We start from the raw sequence: 17,471 nt of genomic DNA, 5'->3' as shown, positions 1-17,471 counted from the left end.
TGCGGACTGGGGCAGAGCGGCTGGAAAGCTGCCTGGTGGGAAAGGCCCTGGGGGGGCTGGTTGACAGCTGGCTGGGCATGAGCCGGCTGTATGCCCAGGTGGCCAAGGGGGCCAACAGCATCCTGGCTTGTATCTGAAACAGTGTGGCCAGTGGGACCAGGGCAGCAACTGTCCCCCTGTAATCGGCACTGGTGAGGCTGCACCTCAAACCCTGTGTGCAGTTTTGGGCCCCTCACTGCAAGAAGGACGTAGAGGGGCTGGAGTGTGTCGAGGGATGGGCAATGGAGCTGGGGAAGGGGCTGGAACACAAGTCTTACATGGAGTGGCTGAGAGAACTGGGGCTGTTCAGCCTGGAGGAGGAGGCGGCTCAGGGGAGACCTTATCGCTCTCTACAACTGCCTGAAAGGAGGGTGTAGGCAGGTGGGGGTTCATCTCTTCTACCAGATAACAAGTGACAGGACAAGAGGAAATGGCCTCAGGTTGTGCCAGGGAAGGTTTAGATTGGGTATTAGAAAACATTTCTTCACCAAAAGGGTTGTCAAGCATTGGAACAGGCTGCTCAGGGAGGTGGTGGAGTCACCAGCCCTGGAGGTGTTTAAAAGACATATAGATATGGTGCTTAGGGATGTGGTTTAGTGATGGACTTGGCAGTGCTGGGTTAATGGTTGGATTCGAGGACCGTAAGGGTCTATTCCAACCTCAATGATTCTGTGATTCTAAGGAAGCAGCTAGGACACCAAGTGCAGAGCTCTGTTCCTGTAGCATTAGCAGTATTGTACCAGGATTCTGTGGGATCCCTGGGGCTAGTCTGATTTATAGCGGATGAGTATTAGGTCCAAAACCTTCTAATTACATAAACAGATAGCCATAAGAGACAGTGTTTTGAGGCTCTAGCTTTGCCATGTGAAGAGCTTTCAGGCATAGAAGTAACAGTGTTCCAGTGCTGTGTTGGTAAGACACAGCTGTGTGCTCAAATGCTTTTATTCCCTTTGCTTGGAACCATAACAAGACGGTGGCACAAAATGCTTTGCATTTTGTTGTGCTTGTTTAGAGCTGGTACTGAGCCAGGGCTGCCTCTAGAACAGTTGCTGTGATAAGCATATGGATCAGCCAGGGCCACCTGAGTGTGACTTCAATCTCTACAGCCACATTTAGGTGCTGGGGTGATGAAATTCATGCTCCATGGCAGGGAAGAGGCCCTGCTGTGCCAGTGATATGCAAAGTACATCTGCTAGGACACATTCGGGAAGGAGCAGGACATCACTGCAGTGCTCTGACTGATGCTGCCCCTCTCTGGGACAGCAGTTACAGGGAGGAAAGGTACTTGTGTAAGGTTAAAAAGAAAAAAAAATAATAAAAAAGCAGGTGAAAGGAGTGGTGGTGAGTGCCATGGAATGTGTTAGAATACTAGGGAAGGTGCGAAGTTTACAGAAAAACCCGCAGGTGAAATCAGCAAAAGAATTAAAACTCTTTATTATTAAATAATTAACACTACACCGATTCAAAACTCTTCCAGCAGCTCAAGCTGGTGTGTTCCTGAACAGGAATGGGGGACAAGCTCCCCTCCAGCCCTGATAGCATTTGTCCCCTGATTAGCAGAGTTTTCATCTGAAGAATAAACACTACAAGTCTGCAGCAGCTGAAAGATCATGACTAAGAGAAGAGTATCTGAGGAGGAGCTGTGAAGGGAGTTGGTACATGTGGGGAGCTGGAACACTCGCTCCAGACTGCCTTGCCTCAAGGCCTGACCTTCATGGCATTTTCAACTCCTGCTCGCTGAAAGCCAGGCCCTCTGAGGGTCTCCAAGGTTGGACGGCTCGGAAGGAGGGAGACCCAAATGGCAAGCTGCCCGTGCACAGCTCGTCCGACATGCTGGCACAAGCCCACGAGCTTCCAGCCAGTTACTGGTGAAGTTCTCATGGCTGGACATCATCAAATGGTGCGCTGATGGAGTGACGGCCAGGGCCACGGAAGAGGCAAGCCTCTCCTAGCAGGTGCCAACATGAAGCAAGACAAGGAGGGAGCAGTGGCTACATCAACTGTTCTGAAGTCTCAGGCAGGAAAGCCTTCATGTGCAGAGCCAGTCTCCAGCTTGGCATTTGGGCTTCTTTCCCTTCAGCTTCCCTTCCGTCATGGGCGAAGGCCTCTCTGCTCCGCTTCCAGCCCAGCTGGATTGACCCACGGGCATCCCCTCCTCCCCAGCGTGCCAGTTCTGTGTGGATTTGCTGCTGCAGAGCCGGATGGCCTCTTCCACCGCTCCCTGCCACAGTCTCTTTTCTCTGCCCGTGCTGGGCATGACAGTCTCTCCTTTTCAAGGTGAACATCGCTCTCCAGCAGCAGGGAGCCAGCTGTCCTATTTGTCTTTTGCATCCAGCTAAAAATAGAAAGACCACACAGTGTTCGCTAGGGTGTTTCATACCCTCTAGCCCCTGTTAGCTCAGCCAGCAATGCTTCCTAGCACCCAGAACGAGAAGGATTTTGTGTTTTACCACATCTGCATCAGTGATTTAGAGCAGCACAGAGCATTAAACCAAGGGCTGGTTGATCTCATACAAATGCAAAATGGTTTGTAGTGGAAAATCAAAAACCTGACAAGACGACTAATGTTCCTATTCATTCCTACCCCATGATCTGATGAAAGAAAAACAACCTGAACGTTAAAATGGGAATTTTAAAGCCGGATTTTGTCTTGAGTCGAGGAACTCATGTACAGACAGCGTATCTGTTAAAAAAACGCCAGCTTCTTACTATGGTGAGCTGGCAGAACCCTACCGCTGTGCCCATTTACACAAGCAGAAGAGCTGGCCTGGCCCACAAGTTACAACTTCTGCTCAAATTTTAAAAAGCAATGCCAAATGTGGAAAAATCTTCCCAGGATGTCTATATTAATGTAATAACTAATATTAGCACTAAATTCAAAGTAATTAAAAACTTGTTCTCCTACAATTTTTCACTTCTGAAGATCCTGGAAGATTACAGATGCAAGAATGGCACAGGGAAATAAATGACCAGTGGAGGAAAATGCCTTTAACAATTCAGTGCTCTCAGGTGAAACACAGGTACCTTCACTCCTGCCTGCTGTTTGCTGTTCATTGCATGCCTAGCCACTGCAGAGCACTTCAGTTCGGTCTCAGACACAGCATGATTAGAGCTTCCCTTTTTTTTACTGCTATTATTTATTTCTCACGATGACCAGAAAAATCGCTAGAAATGAAACCAAGACTACTAAGCGAACATACAGAAAGAGGAAAGCTCCACTAAGTGGAGGTGTGGCTCTGCTCTTTGGTTTAGTTCAGGAGTTATTCATGTTAATGTGCCATTGCTCAGGCTCTCAGCCAGGGAGAGTGTAAAAGCCAGTGCCTGAACAGCAGCTTCAGCACCCGAGAGCGCATCCCACTGTGTGTCTGCACAATTTAGTGGAGTTTTTCCAGTCTCCTTGCACACATCTGGGGGAAGTGCTGCCTGAAGAAGAGCATGCCCATGTCTTGTGTAAGTACAAAGGCGGGTCCTCTGCTGACTTAGAAGATTGTACTGGATATTTGGTACAGGTGACAGAGGGGATTTTCTGGTTGGTGGCTTCCAGCTCCAGGAAACTATACCTTTGTCTATAGGGCTTTTTCAGTGTATTTGGGAACAAACTGAAAAACCAGACAAAATCAACAGGAAGCTTTTCAGTAATTGAGTGGGTTGTTGCTTGAAGAAGCCCTAAAGTGTTCTCGTTCAACCCAGAGCCTGACTTTTTCAATATTCCTATTTCATCTGAGGTTGGAAGATCTGCATCCTCCCCTTCTCTACCCCTGAAACATTCATCAATGCAGCACTGCTCTGTGGCACTTTTGCTGTGAAACAGCACTGAATTTTCATTTTGTTTTTTTTTTTTTTTTAAACCTTTTTGCACTTTCTGTGGTCCTTTTCTGTGAATGCAGGCTGCAGGCATGGCTGTGTCTGTGGTGCAGGTCTAACCCCCAGCAAACAAACCTGCTCCCCCTGGAATAACGCCAGCACAAGGAATGAAGAGGCTGAGGGAGGGAGGCAGGGCTCTGAGCCCCTTCCCACCTTTTCTTTTTCCTTCTGAATTAGTGTTTGCATCTCTTCGTTCCAGTCCAACAGATCCACCAGCTTCTCGACCCCACTGACCACGTCCCCCAGCTGGGCTACGTCATTGTAGCGTTTCTGCCAGGCGAAGGGTCCTACGAGATCTCGGTTGATCAGGACTCGGGGAACGGAGCTGCGAACAGCTCCTGCTAGGCTGGCAAAGGGCTCCACCTGAAGGAAGGCAACCCAAGGAGCAGAGAGAAACCGTCACCTCGCTGAGGGCACGAATTCACAGCACCTTAAGCTTGTAACCACTGTGTTTAACGGTTCTCCCACTGTGGGCTAAGCGACCTCAGCTTTGAACAGGCTGTGGATGCCACTGGTGGTCTTTCCTCAGGCACCCACGAAACTCATCTCTTGCTCTCCAGGACCACACAAGGTTTTCAGGGGGTCTCAGAGCACGTGCACCCTACCTCTTACCCTGCCACTTCAAATTTTACCTCTATTTTACCAGGTTGTTGCCTTCTCCTCTAAACCCTCTCTCTCCTCCCGAGTCCCCTTGGGCCCTGTTTTCCATGTGCCTTTTTCTCCTTGTGAGCCAGGGTTTCCCTTTGTCCCAGACCTCTAGGGATGTTCCGATGATGAAAAGCAGGTCTGCCATGGGGAAGTCTGTCACATGCAGGAAGAAGCGCTGCGGGAGCTCCTCGCCAAAGAACACAATGTCAGGCTTGATGACTCCAGTGCAGACGGGACAGTGAGGGACCCTGTCTGCCATGACGTCCCCCTGAAGCAAGAGCACCCAACACCACTGGTTACAGGGCAGCGCATACCTGTACAAGCAGGGTCAGAACCACAACACATCCTCACAGCAACATTCAGCCCCAAGTCTGGTCCCCTCCAATAAAACCTCTTGGCCCGGAGGGAAAAATAACAGGCCTGCAATAGGTTCTCCTCCTTCTATTAATTTATGTGTCAGTGCCCAAACTGTGACCACTCACCCTGAAGTCCTCTCCTGGGAACTTCCTTCGACAGACCGTGCAAGTGGCAGTGGCAAATGTGCCGTGAGCTTCCACCAGTCTATCCGGAGGGATCCCAGCAACTGGAACACAGTGTGTAGGAGAGGACCAGCTCAGCATCAGTGGACTGAACCAGAAACTCCACATTAACTGGGCACTCCCCCAGTCCTGCCTCCCATTCTGCTTCTCACCCTCTGTCTCTTCCTGGCACGCTGCTGCTGAGAGATGGGGAAGAGAAAACTCACCTCTCTCCAGCCCGTCAATATTCTGGGTGTAGAGGCGCAGGAGGAGCCCTTTGTCATGCAGGAGTCTTAGGAAATAGTGGGTGTAGTTGGGTCTGTAGTTGCCAGGGTAGAGCTCCTTGGCCAAAGTGAAAAAGGGCTTAGGGTTGACAAAGAAATACATCAGTTCAAAGATGGCTTCGGGGTAGGGGATGTTGTACTGCTCAAGGTTACTGTAGAGGCCACTCCCTGGGGACCTGCAAGGAGAGGAGAGCAGGGCTGGTAGTCAGAAGGCAGGACAAGATGCCACCCACCACAGAGCCAGGCCGAGATGAGACAGAGCAGCCAGCCAGGTCCTTGGGTTCTCTCTGGCTGCTTTGTACTGTCCATTGCCTGTTGAGAGAGCAGCTGAAACTACATCTGCACAGGAGGAGAACGTGACTCACATCCCTGTTCCACTGCCAGCCCACGTTCTCCCAGCTGCAGAGGTGTGCCTGCAGCCAGAGGGAGGAAAGGGCCACGCTGGTACGCTGTGAAGACCACGCTCCCTTTTAGCTGGAGTGTCTCAAGCCTGTGCCACGGCCACATAGGCTGCTCTGGTGGCCAAGGTGGCGGAGCGAGTGCAGCCACGGAATCAAGTAACAGGCATGACTTAACTGTCCTGAAGATGTGGGCCAAGGAATGGTGCAAGGTCTGACTGGTGATGCCAGCCTGCCTTTGGCTGGAGAAGGAGATGGAAGGGTGAGAGGAGTAGCAGGCTCCAGCATTATCTAAACTGAAGATCCTGTCCCTTGCAGCACTGAAAAAGGACAAATGAAACGATGGAGGTGTTACCTGAAATCCGGGATGCCGCTGGGGGTGCTAATCCCAGCGCCAGCCATCACCACCACTCGGCGACACTCCTTCTTCTGAATTAGCTCTGCCACATCCCGCAGGGTAAGCTTCTGCTTCCCACCGTCATCTCCCCACCTGCCCATTCCTAAAATGGCCCTGGCAGCAGCAGACAGAGAGAAGGGCCTGGTCCCTTGGATCCTGCTCGGAACAGAGACAAAGCACAACAGGCTGAAAACTGCTCAGGGAGAAATGCACCACAAGAATTTCACAGAAAGTTCATCACTGGGTAGGACCGCGTTCTAGTTAACAAGAAGGAAGCTTAACTGTTTGTCTAATCTGTACCCCAGCAGCAGATACTTTCCATTGTGCTTTCTTATGCAGATCTAAAAATACCATGTCATAGGGGTACAAGCGAGACAGGGTTGGACACAGGGCTGTGGGAGCGGTAGCACTGGGACTCACAAGTCTCACAGTCGATTTACACTGCTTTTGGGATATGGAAGACTCTTCTATGTCCTCAGTTTCAAGAAGTTTGTAGGGTGATGTGGTCACCCTGGGACAATGCAGCCCAGGCTGGCACGGACATGGTCATTTCTCTACATCCCCCAAGGGCTCTGTGTGCGAGCTCCATGTGGAAATAGCAAATGCCTAAAGGAATCACAGGTCAGCACTACGTACAGATGGGGCTGAAAACAGTCATTATCGTCTCAAGGAACAGCCTGTCCTGCACCAACATGCACTAACTGGGAAGATTACGAGCGGTCCAGAGGAGACGTGGGACTCTGGAAAAGCCAAGAGAGGGCTGCTGGATCTCTGCAGCCCGCAAGTAGCAATTACCGAGCTCATTAAGTGTCGGCCTCGGTGTGCCCGACACGGCCTTCCCAAGGACACGGCTCTGTCCCGTTAGACCAGGCTCCCGGGGAGCTACATTCAGTGTTCGGTAAACCTCTACTGCCCGAGCCCCCGGGCAGCTCTGCCTCACGGGGCGACCCTCCCGCCCGCGGAGAGGCGGCTGCTCCGCGCTGCCGCCGCCGGTTCCTTCCGTCGGGCCCCCGGTGAGGAGGCCCGGCGGGCAGCAGGGCCCGGCACCTCCACCGCCGGTGCCGGGCCCACCGAGCCATGCGGCCTTACCTGGGCGCTGCGGGGCCCGCCGCCGCCTCGCTGTGCGCAGCGCGCAGGGGGGGCCGGGCTGGGCGCCCCGGGCCGCCGCCGCCGTCCTTGGGGCCGCCGCCATCCCTGCGGCCGCGCTCCCACAGGCTCCTCCACGCTGCAAGAAAGCGCAGAGCGGGTGACCGGGCGGGGGGCGCCCCCCATGCCCGCCGCCAGCCCCCGCCGGGCCCCTCCCGCGGGCTCACCCGCCGCCAGCCGCCGGGCCCCGCGCTCCATGGCCGGGGCAGCGGCCGAGCCCCGCCGCGCCGCTACCGCAATGCCCCGAGTAGGCGCGCCCGCCTCCCGCCCGCCTCTCTGGCAGCCTCCCGGCCTCTCCCCGCCGCCCCGTTTTGGGTCGATTCGGGTCGTTTCGGGGTGATTGGGGAGGCGGGGGGGAAGGCCGGGGGGCAAGGCGTTGCCATGGCTACCGCGGGGCGGGGGGGGGGGCGTGCGCCGCGGGGCCTTACGGTACCCAGCGTGCCCCGCGCGGCGCCGGAAGTGAGTGTGCATTTCCGGCGGCCGCGAGCGCGGGGGCGGCCGGGTGTCGGCATCGCTGGCTGCTCTCCCCTCCGTCCCTCCGGCCGCCGCCATGAAGGACGTGCCGGGTTTCCTGCAGCAGAGCCAGAGCTCGGGGCCGGGGCAGGCCGCTGTCTGGCACCGTCTGGAGGAGCTCTACAACAAGAAGTGAGCCGGGGGGGGAGGCCGCGGCTGTGATAACACCGGTCCCGGAGAGCGGGCCGCTGCCCTCGGGGACCGGCACGACTCCCGCTCGCCTCTGCCGGGTGTTCTGGGGCGTTGCTGGGGGGCTGTGCCCCGCCGGGCGCCTGCCCGGGGCCCAGCGTATGCCGGCTTGGCTGTTACGCGGAGAGCGGGGCTTCGCGGCCCTCGCCCGGTGCTGAGCCTACGATACAAGCGCTGGGATGATGAGCCCTCCCCGGGTAGGAGCAGGCTCCTCCCTCTGTCCTTTTGGTAACTTAGTAAGCGTTTAAGCAGCACGAATGTAGCGGTAGAAAATCAGGGAGTTGACTTTCACGTTATTTTTCTTGGGGTTACTTTATATTAGTGCCCTGAGGGGTGGGGGGTGAGTGTCTGTCACCGGTTTCGTTTCTCATTTGTCTCCGTCGTTAGTCACAGCAGCCGTGGAGACAGGTGAGCCTAACGGATTTGAGTGTAAAATACAGCATGTGGCAGGAGCTGAGGTGCTGGTATAAAGTGGGAACTCGCTGACAGACCTTATTGTTTTTTAAGACTCTGGCACCAGCTGACTCTGCAAGTTTTGGACTTTGTTCAGGACCCTTGCTTTGCCCAAGGAGATGGACTCATCAAGGTGAAGTATTTGATTGTTCCCAAGAGGTTTATCTTGCTGTGGCGAAGTTGAGTGATGGTGTTTTTGTGCTAGTGAAAAATAAGCTGCCTGTGACTTGTCTCTGGAGATTTATTAAACTAGATGAATTCAGCTTTCTGGGGCTTATGCACTAGATGTGAGTGTGCAGGATTTGATTGGCATGTGAAAATTCTGCTAAAATTAAATGTGTCAATTTTAGAAGCTGCAAAAGGATATTTTAAATTCATTCACTTAAGTTTTTTTGGGGAGAGGGTACAGGTACAAAAAGTTCCCTTTTGTAACAAGAGGTTTGCAACTGCAAGCATAGGATGGATTGTCAGGTGTTCACAAAGGCTTCAAAATATTCAGTAGGTTACTTCATCCAGTGGAAGCTTCTTCCAGGTATGAAGATAAGGGTGTACTCAGTCCAGAGTTGCATATTGTCTGTCTGCTACAAGTAATAATGAGCTTTCATGCTCCTTTGAGGTTTTAGGTTAAAATTCACCTTTCTATGAGACAGTTATTTCCATGGTAAAGAGCCATGGGTTTCTAGAGACAACCTCTTTTCTGAAGGCATGCAAAGAGAAATTTGAAAGCTTTGTGTCTGTGCTTACTGTACAGTCATAACTGAAGACACACACCAGCCCAACCCATAGCAGCAAGGCACTGTATGTATTAGTACCTGCTAGCTTGGAATCACTCCTTGCAGTTGGATAGAATTACTTGAATAGCAGAGATAAAATTATCTAAAAAGAGCAATCTTTGGCTCCTGGATTCTGTATGGTGTAAAAACTTCTGTGTTGGATGCCCACTACTTTGCTGGAAAATGAATTGGTATGTAGTGAAAAGTGAGTGTCATAGCTGAAACAAAATACCTGTTTGCCCTGACTGTCAATATCTTTTTGCCCACAGCTTTATGAGAACTTCATCAGTGAGTTTGAACACAGGTGGGTTTGTTTGCCTGGAAGTTTTTAGGTCACCTACTGTTGACTGAGACTGTTCTGACAGTGAGCTTTTTGTTCTAGGGTGAACCCCTTGTCCCTGGTAGAGATCATTCTTCATGTAGTCAGACAGATGACAGGTAAGTGTCCTTACCTGTTACTTACAGTATTTTTAGCAACCGATGTGTGTGCAGTTTGACTAGTTAATAGTAACAGCTAATTCTTCAATGTTAAGCTATTGCCTTTCTGCTGTATTGAAAAGGAAAAGCGCTAAGTCAAAAAGCATAAATGAATGCTGCTATCCAGAGTAGCCAGTCTACTGCTTTGCTAGGGAAATGGCTGGCGATCAGAAAGCCAGGCCTACAGACAGCAGAACCTTTTGAAAGTTGAGCGGTGTACTACAGAAAAAGTATATTCCAGTCTTCATGAATCCAGTAAAAGGAGATATTTCTTCTGTATATTCCACAGGAATTCCTGATGTTGCTGCTTTTTTTTCCTTTTCTCTCTACTTCAGATCCCACTGTGGCCCTTACTTTTCTGGAGAAGACTCGAGAAAAGGTATTTTTGAAATTGCTTTTTCTGGTAGTCCGCCTACAGGAATAGTTTTGCATTTGAGCATATATGGTATAGCTGAAGAGGCAGATACGTGTATGTTGAAACCTGTGCTGGAAAATACCTACTCCTTTTCTCAGTGAACAGCTCTGTATTTTAATGCAGGAAGATGGTAACAAATGAAATGCAACCAATGCAATCTAGGTTTCAAGAGCCTACCTGGCTGCAAGGGTAACACTCTCTAAAGATGTATCTTTGTGTAACTGCAGGTAAAAAGCAGCGATGAAGCAGTCATTCTGTGTAAAACAGCCATTGGGGCACTCAAGCTGAACATTGGAGACCTGCAGGTCACCAAGGTGAGGTGATGACTCAGGTAGTTCAAGCGTTGAGGTATTTTGGAGCACTGTGACACTCTTCAGCCATAGCCACAGCACGGATGTGCCTGTGTCTGTGCCTCAGTTCTAAATGAGAATTTGATAAATTTGCAGTTCTTGGGATTTCCAGGAAGACCTGGAGTTCTGCTTTACGGTTTGTAGGCCATAACAGTGCACGGGTAGTACTTACGAACAAATCTTTGATGTTTCAGTAAGATTCTGATGCATGTAGCCTTTCAGGTGCTGTTGCTTATTGGTGGCCTGCAGCTGCTCACTGCAGCTGTTGGTGTGCACAGCTTGAAAGAGAGGGGGGAGAAAAATAAAAATCTTTATATATTCCAGTTTGCAGCTTAGAGGGTCTCACGAACTCGACAGTATATATGCTACTTGTTGGTGAACTGCTAGCGATGACTGAATTAGTGTATCATTTCCTGTGCTAAGCATGTTGGGTTTTTTCATCTCTTGGCTCTTTTTAGAACTGTCTCTCAAACCTAAGATGAGGGTTTTTTTCATGCAGTGCAGCTTTATGTCCCTTAGAGCAAGTACAAAGTTTGATGGGTGTAAGTATATATAAAGCGTGTGTGTGTATATAAATACAGTTGAGCTGCAGGGTTGTCTTTTTGAGGTTTGGGGTTTTTTTTCCTAACCTAACTACTATGTAAAGGGAGAATGCCATTGCTTTATTTTTAATGCTGTGGTCTCTGCTTTACTACCGGGTGGGTGTTACTTCTGGACCACACAGGAATGCTGTAGCTGTTACAGTAAGGCTGCTTCACAGTGGTGAAGTAGAAGGCCAGGAACACGGAGGTGTGTGAGGTGTTCCTTCATCTGTAACAAGCAGGTTTTTTCCCCTCCTCTAGGAGACCATTGAGGAGGTTGAGGAGATGCTGAACAATCTCCCTGGGGTGACTTCAGTTCACAGCCGCTTCTATGATCTCTCCAGCAAGTATTATCAGACAATTGGGAACCATGCCTCTTACTATAAGGATGCTCTGCGGTTTCTGGGATGCATTGATGTTAAAGATCTGCCAGGTAACTTCTCCTTTGCCAAGCACAGAAATTCCCAGTTTTCATTCTCTGATTTATCACTTCAATCTAAATACACGTGCTGGCAGAGAACAGGTTTTCTCAGTGTTATTTTGAATCTGCTGTAGTTGGGCCAGGATCTAGCTGGAAAGAGGAGGAACCCACAAGAATGGCTGAGTAGGATTCTGTTCCTAAGCTATGTTGGGGTGATGGGAGAGGGGAAGTGCCCCCACCAGAAGAGATAGTTTGTTCTAGTTCCCCAAAATCTTCACTAGAGATTGAAAAAGTAGCCCTTTTTTTCTTTTTTGCTGCTGCTGTGGTTACTGCAGGCTTCTGAATTTCAGGCTTGGGAGAGGATGAGAAGTAGGGCTGGGAGTGATCTAACGCAGGTACAGAGAGGAGAGTGAGGGAAGGATTAATGGGGCTTAGGCTGCTGTTTCATTCAAACTATTTTTGTTGGTTTAGTGTTTTGTTTGTTTTGTTTTTTTTCCAGTATCAGAGCAGCAGGAGAGAGCCTTTACCCTGGGACTGGCAGGGCTCTTGGGAGAAGGTGTTTATAACTTTGGGGAGCTGGTAAGTTGGGGCTTTGTTGCTTCAGCTGTTGAGTATCAGGAATTTATTTTACCTTATTAACACTATCCTGCCCGGTTTCTGCAGCTGATGCACCCAGTTCTGGAGTCCCTGAGAAACACTGATCGGCAGTGGCTGATTGACACGCTTTATGCCTTCAACAGTGGTAATGTAGAGACGTTTCAGGCTTTGAAGTCAGCATGGGGTCAGCAGGTGGGTGAATGAGTTGCTGTATTGCTTAAGGCCTAAGCTCAGTATTTAGGGAGGACACTTAGATTCTGAACACATTTGCCTTAAGAATTCCTGACTCTGGTGCACTGGTATAATTTTAATCATAGCATAGTAATGTTTCTTTCATCTTGATACATATCATTAGTTCTCTAATCTTTCCTCTGTGTCTGGTTGATTGAAAGAAGCAAAGAGAAATCTTTTGTGATCCAAAGCAAACAAAAACATCATGCAGTGCTGCACACAGGAGGATAATTCTGATTTAATTTCCGTAATGCCATTCACTCCCAGTATTAAACTGCTTCCAACGTAAAATAGTGGCTTTCCCTTGCGTTCTGGGAAGTCTGAGGAAAACAGTGCTGTTGGATATTAACTACACTGGCTGTACCAGAAACTATCAGCACAGAGTGATTTACAGGTGGGCTTGTATGTCTGCTTGGGCAAGGCTGTGCCCTTTGATAAAAGGTTGCCTGCTTTGTGCAGTTCTTAACACTTGTGTTATGGAACCGTTATCAGGCAGTGGGTGGCTTGTAGTGGCCGCCTTCCTTTTAAATGAAGGTAGTGGGTCCCCATGTGACTTACTCATGTGTGTAACATGCTGTTTTCCCCTGAGTGTGTATGTGTTGAGGTGGGGGAAGTAACAATGAACTTGTTCTATTTTATCCTCTTACAGCCAGATCTGGCTGCAAATGAAGCACTTCTGCTGCAAAAGATTCAACTGCTATGTCTTATGGAGGTGAGCTGAGAACTGTGATGTGTTAAATATGGGAAATGAAGCGGGACTGCTCCAACTACCTTTTGGTGGGGGTAGCAGTGTTGAATATTCTGTTCTCTCAATGCATTCATTCAGAAACTCGTGGGTATAAATACCTGACTGCAAACTTTGCCTCTAGGTGGTGCCAGAAGGCAGTACCCTTGCCGGGGGGGGGGAGGGGAAAGCACTTTGTAAGGGCTTGTCTCTAGTTTCAAGAATGTGCTCTTTCAGGCAGGATGTTGGAGCTGCGGAAGGAAAGAGCAGGCTTTGCATCTTGAGGATGGTATCTGAAATGATAACTCTTAAAGTATGTTCTAGTTTAACAAATTAAACACTTAAAATCTTAGTTTCCTAAGGGCTGAAAATCCTTTCCCTGATAGGTAACCTTAACGGTTTAAACAGTTTCTTTCCTGTCACTTGAAGGCTTTGGCTCTGTTGTTACCAAATAATACTGCTGTATAAACCTCCATGGCCCTGGATCTTTTTAAAAAACTTAAATACTGAGTTGCCTGAGGTGTAATATGTTTATACACACCCATATACCAATATGTGTGTATGTTAATGTGTATATATATATTCCATTTCTGGTGTTTTATTGTGAATGAGTTTTACCACCTGTAAGTACTGCATTGTCTCAGGGACGTGGTATGTACAGAGATGTTCTAACACAGATGTATCTGCTTTATTTGGAGATTAATGTTGTTGCCTAGGAAATTTGTGGCTTGGAGCAGTAAGGTGTGTGTGCAGGAAGGAGCAGCACTCTTCCTTTCTGCTGACATAAATACTTCAAAGAAAAATGCATTTTTATTGAATAGGAGAAATGCAGTTGCTACTGCAGGTGGAGAGTTCAGCAGGGCAGTGTGAGGGAGGTTGTGCACACTGTTGGAAAAGACTAAAATCATGTGGGATTTATTTTTTGTTTTGTTTACTTGAATTCAGATGACTTTTACCCGACCGGCCAATCACAGGCAGCTCACTTTTGAGGAGATTGCCAAGAGTGCCAAAGTCACCGTGAATGAGGTGAGTTCAGCTTTAGACAAACTTATTAATGTCTAAGTTCTGAAGCTCTGAAAGTGTCTGGATAGACCTACTCCTGTAGGTGAATTCTTAAGTAGAAATGTTCTCCCCTCTTATTGTGCATTTGAAGAACCCCTTTCTTTTTTAAGAAGGAATTCACTGCTTGGTGCTCCTGTTTCTCGGTAAATATATTTTTGAAGATTTTTAGTCATAGTCTTTAAGTTGGAAGAGAGCTCTGTAGGTCATCTGTTCCCACCTGCTCCTGAAAGCAGGTGTTTGGATTAGGTTATGTAGGGCCCTGCCAAGCCTGTCTTGAATATTTTGTCAGTAAGAGGGAAATGTCACTAATATTTAATTTTTCTCATGGTGAAGAATTTTCTTCTGTTATCCAGACGTAGTCCCTACTGAAGCAAATCCTGCCTGTGGTCTCTTGTCCTTTCACTGTGCATCCTTATGAAAATAGTATCTCTTACTTTCTGTGTTACGGCCTTTAGGTACTAAAGACTGTGATTGAGGTATTTCCCAAGCTACCTCTTGTCTAGGCTCAACAAATTAGATTTCTTCATAATGTCAGGTTCTTGGCCTCCTAACCATGGTGGCCCATTGTTAGACTCTCTCCAGTTTTACAGTGTCCCCCTTAAACTGGAAGGGGGTGAAGCAAAGCTGGATACAGTGCTGCAGGTGTGCTCCCACGAGTGCCGAGTGGAATAATTGCATCCCTTGATCCACTGGCTGTGTTCTCGCTGATGCAGACCAGGACACTGTTCCCCTTTGCTGCTGTAGGGGAGCACCCCTGGCTCTTGCACAGTTTCCTGTGCCTGCCAGACTTTATCCATCACAGTATGCTTTGCTGAGGATATTCAGGGTATGCTGCAGCCAGTCAGTGCTGTGGCTTGGGATCGTTTGATCTCAGGTGTCGGACTCCATGTTTATCTTCACTGTACTTCATGGGATTCATGTTAGTGCAATCTCTTGAGGTCTGTCTTCATGGTAGCTCTAATTTCCAGTACATCTACATCTCCTTGCCGGTTTGGTATCATCCGTGGAATTGTCATCAGGCTAGCTTAAAGACAACTAAATAGTGTCAGTCTCAATATCAGTCCCTAAGGAGTGCTAGTCATGACCAGCTGCCTGTTGAAGCCTCTAACCACTCTTGTTTGAGGTTGGTAGTTCAGCAGGTTTTCCCCTCCTCTTGTGGCTTGTCCATTCCATAGTCTACCAGCCTGTCAGCAAGGATGTGGTAGAAGGTTTTGTTGAGCACTCTGCTAAGAGAAAGGTACAGGACACCTACAGCATTCTTCTCGACCACTGAACAAGTTATTTAAGCTAAAAAGGCAATCCGATTGGTCATGCAGATCTTACCCATGGTAAATCCATGTTGGCTTTTTCCAATTACCTTGCTCTTCCTGGGATTTCAGAGAAAAGAAAAAAACTGCTCTTAGGGAGAAGAAATCTCTCCTGTATATTTAGATGTCAAGTCTCAAGGCAGTATTATAACCTAGAAGGGGATGGGTGTGAGACAGGCTGCAGTTGCTTTTGATTTTGCTGTGTGCAGTAAACAGTCTTCCAAAAGCAGGTGCTGTCTAAAGGTTTTGTTTCTCTCGGGGGAAACTGGGTGATTCTCAATTGTTTCCTTTAATTATTTTTTTTAATTTTCAGGTGGAACTGCTGGTGATGAAGGCGCTCTCGGTAGGCTTGGTGAAGGGCAGTATCGATGAAGTCGATAAGAGGGTGCACATGACATGGGTACAACCGCGCGTGTTGGATTTACAACAGGTAATGACCATCTTGAATGTTAAGGCAGTGCTAACTTGTTTTGTCGTGTGAGGTGACCTGGAAATTAAAATCAGAACTGTCAAGGGTCGCTGTCTGGGAATTACTCTCCTTGGTGGTACTTGAAGATGCTCAAGGAGCGAGGAAGTATATCAACTTTTCCTCATTCCTTTTTACATTGTTGCCTTCAGCTTTTACCTTGTGTATACACACCTTGGGCGCATTTTGTATCTGCGTTTTGCAGTAAGTAGTTAAAAACCTGTCAGGAGATGGAACAGGATATTGGTGACGCTTCTCTTCTGAAAGCTGCTCAAATGCTATGGCTGTGTTCTTCAGAAGGATGCAGACATCAGTGTGGCTGCCTCAAGCCTGAATGCATGAAGCAAAATCTTGGAGTTTCTGGGTTGTAGGCAGCACGCTTGTCTTGAGAAGTTCAGGGTGATAAAGACAAAGGTGCTGAGCTTCTCAAGTTCATCCTCGTAATGTTTTAGGAGACTGTATAGGGTGCCTTTCACCTTTAAAAAAACAGATTTGGTACATGGAACACTAGCTGCAAATAATTCCTTTAGTGCATTTCAATTTAACTTTCAACATTGCTATTTTGATGGTAAAAGATGTGAAGTAGCGTCTTTTCTAGATGTATGGGTTTTTGAGAAGTTGTTAGGGATCTCTAGGGTTTGTCCTTAAATGTGAATATTGGTATTTCTGGTGGTTGGTGCATTAAAGTGATTGTGGACTTGCCTTGCAGATCAAAGGAATGAAAGACCGCCTGGAGTTCTGGTGCACAGATGTGAGAAGCATGGAGATGTTGGTGGAGCACCAAGCTCACGACATCCTGACATAGAGGACCTTGCACTACCCCTGGGAGAGTAACTTCTACTGCTACTGACGCTAGCAGCACTCAGACCACTGACTCTGTACTGAATTATATTGAAGGGGGGTGGGTGGGCAGAGGGGAGAGCAGCTTTTTGACGCTTGTTTGGAGGAGTAAGTGGCCTTTTGCTGTGTAACCCTTTGGTGCTTGGAGTCAAGATTTCCCTATGCGCTATCATTGGTGGCACTGACCACGAGAGCTCCCATCCCGCTCTCATGAAAGGAGGACAGAGGCTCCGCGGTGGCTGGCTGATCAGTCTTGCTATCAGGCTGTTGGGGGAGGATGTGATGCTTGTTGCATGTTGCGGGAGCGGAGGCTGTTTGCCGGGTACAGGGGTAGCAGAAGTTCCTTTATGAGAACGTGCTAGAGAGGTGCCTGACCGTCAGTGTACGTGGTGTTACTTGGTGGCGTTGGCCTTAGGAAGGCGCGACCTTCCCTGGTAACCTCTCTCCCCCTGCCCCTGCAGCAGCCCGAAGGCAGCATTACTGAAATCATCTTTCTCCTTTTGCCCTCTTTCTCCACAACCCCTCCTCCTCATCTGCAGTAGAGGGAGTGTTTACTCCATCAAAGGGTTTTTTCCAGGATTACCGTTTAGTGGATGTGTTTTTATATACTTTTGGGGTGGTTGTCTTTTATGAACACTTTGTGCTAAAGTGAGTTGCAGCAGTATTGCTGGAATAAACTTCTCTGCCTTCCCTTTTCTGTAGTTTGTAGTCTTCGTAACATGCAGTTGAGCCTCTGATCCATTTAAAAATACGCTTCCTTTTAGATTTCATGTTACAA

The 17,471-nt window shown here is 48.6% G+C and overlaps 2 protein-coding genes across 7 annotated transcripts; one reads left to right on the top strand and one right to left on the bottom strand.

Annotated features, from left to right (window-relative positions):
* Positions 1-1,456: 1,456 nt before the first annotated feature.
* Positions 1,457-7,703, bottom strand: SIRT3 (sirtuin 3). 6 transcript variants are annotated; one of them, XM_040607915.1, is made up of 8 exons: positions 7,462-7,698; positions 7,238-7,373; positions 6,107-6,304; positions 5,297-5,529; positions 5,034-5,134; positions 4,658-4,819; positions 4,057-4,266; positions 2,237-2,374 (listed from the first exon to the last, which is right to left on the bottom strand). In XM_040607915.1, the coding sequence occupies exons 1-8, from the start codon at positions 7,490-7,492 to the stop codon at positions 2,354-2,356; spliced, it is 1,092 nt and encodes a 363-aa protein (XP_040463849.1). In that variant the 5' UTR covers positions 7,493-7,698; the 3' UTR covers positions 2,237-2,353. The 6 variants fall into 6 exon arrangements, with proteins under 6 accessions (XP_040463850.1, XP_040463849.1, XP_040463851.1 ...); XM_040607917.1 differs by lacking the exon at positions 4,057-4,266 and having other exon boundaries at positions 7,462-7,700; XM_040607918.1 differs by lacking the exons at positions 7,238-7,373; positions 7,462-7,698 and adding an exon at positions 6,569-7,186.
* Positions 7,704-7,752: 49 nt separating this feature from the next.
* On the top strand, positions 7,753-17,383 carry PSMD13 (proteasome 26S subunit, non-ATPase 13). Its single transcript, XM_040607921.1, has 13 exons — positions 7,753-7,939; positions 8,504-8,582; positions 9,492-9,526; positions 9,605-9,660; positions 10,035-10,078; positions 10,342-10,428; positions 11,307-11,478; positions 11,966-12,045; positions 12,130-12,255; positions 12,944-13,006; positions 13,964-14,044; positions 15,701-15,817; positions 16,563-17,383. Exons 1-13 carry the CDS (start codon positions 7,845-7,847, stop codon positions 16,656-16,658), a joined length of 1,131 nt encoding a protein of 376 aa, XP_040463855.1. The 5' UTR covers positions 7,753-7,844; the 3' UTR covers positions 16,659-17,383.
* Positions 17,384-17,471: the final 88 nt, after the last annotated feature.

The sequence above is a fragment of the Falco naumanni genome, chromosome 10 (genome assembly GCF_017639655.2).
Source record: "Falco naumanni isolate bFalNau1 chromosome 10, bFalNau1.pat, whole genome shotgun sequence".
Lineage (NCBI taxonomy): Eukaryota > Metazoa > Chordata > Aves > Falconiformes > Falconidae > Falco > Falco naumanni.
This window is presented reverse-complemented; position numbering and strand designations above follow the sequence as displayed.

Coding starts and splice junctions, on each gene's coding strand:
- SIRT3 (XM_040607915.1), bottom strand. CDS start 7,492: ATGGAGCGCGGGGCCCGGCGGCTGGCGGCGG. Junction 6,305..7,237: donor GCGGGCCCCGCAGCGCCCAG/GTAAGGCCGCAT, acceptor TGTTCCGAGCAG/GATCCAAGGGACCAGGCCCT. Junction 2,375..4,056: donor TTCAGAAGGAAAAAGAAAAG/GTGGGAAGGGGC, acceptor TTCTATTTTTAG/CTGGATGCAAAAGACAAATA.
- PSMD13 (XM_040607921.1), top strand. CDS start 7,845: ATGAAGGACGTGCCGGGTTTCCTGCAGCAGAGCCAGAGCTCGGGGCCG. Junction 9,527..9,604: donor ATCAGTGAGTTTGAACACAG/GTGGGTTTGTTT, acceptor TTTTTGTTCTAG/GGTGAACCCCTTGTCCCTGG. Junction 15,818..16,562: donor GCGTGTTGGATTTACAACAG/GTAATGACCATC, acceptor CTTGCCTTGCAG/ATCAAAGGAATGAAAGACCG.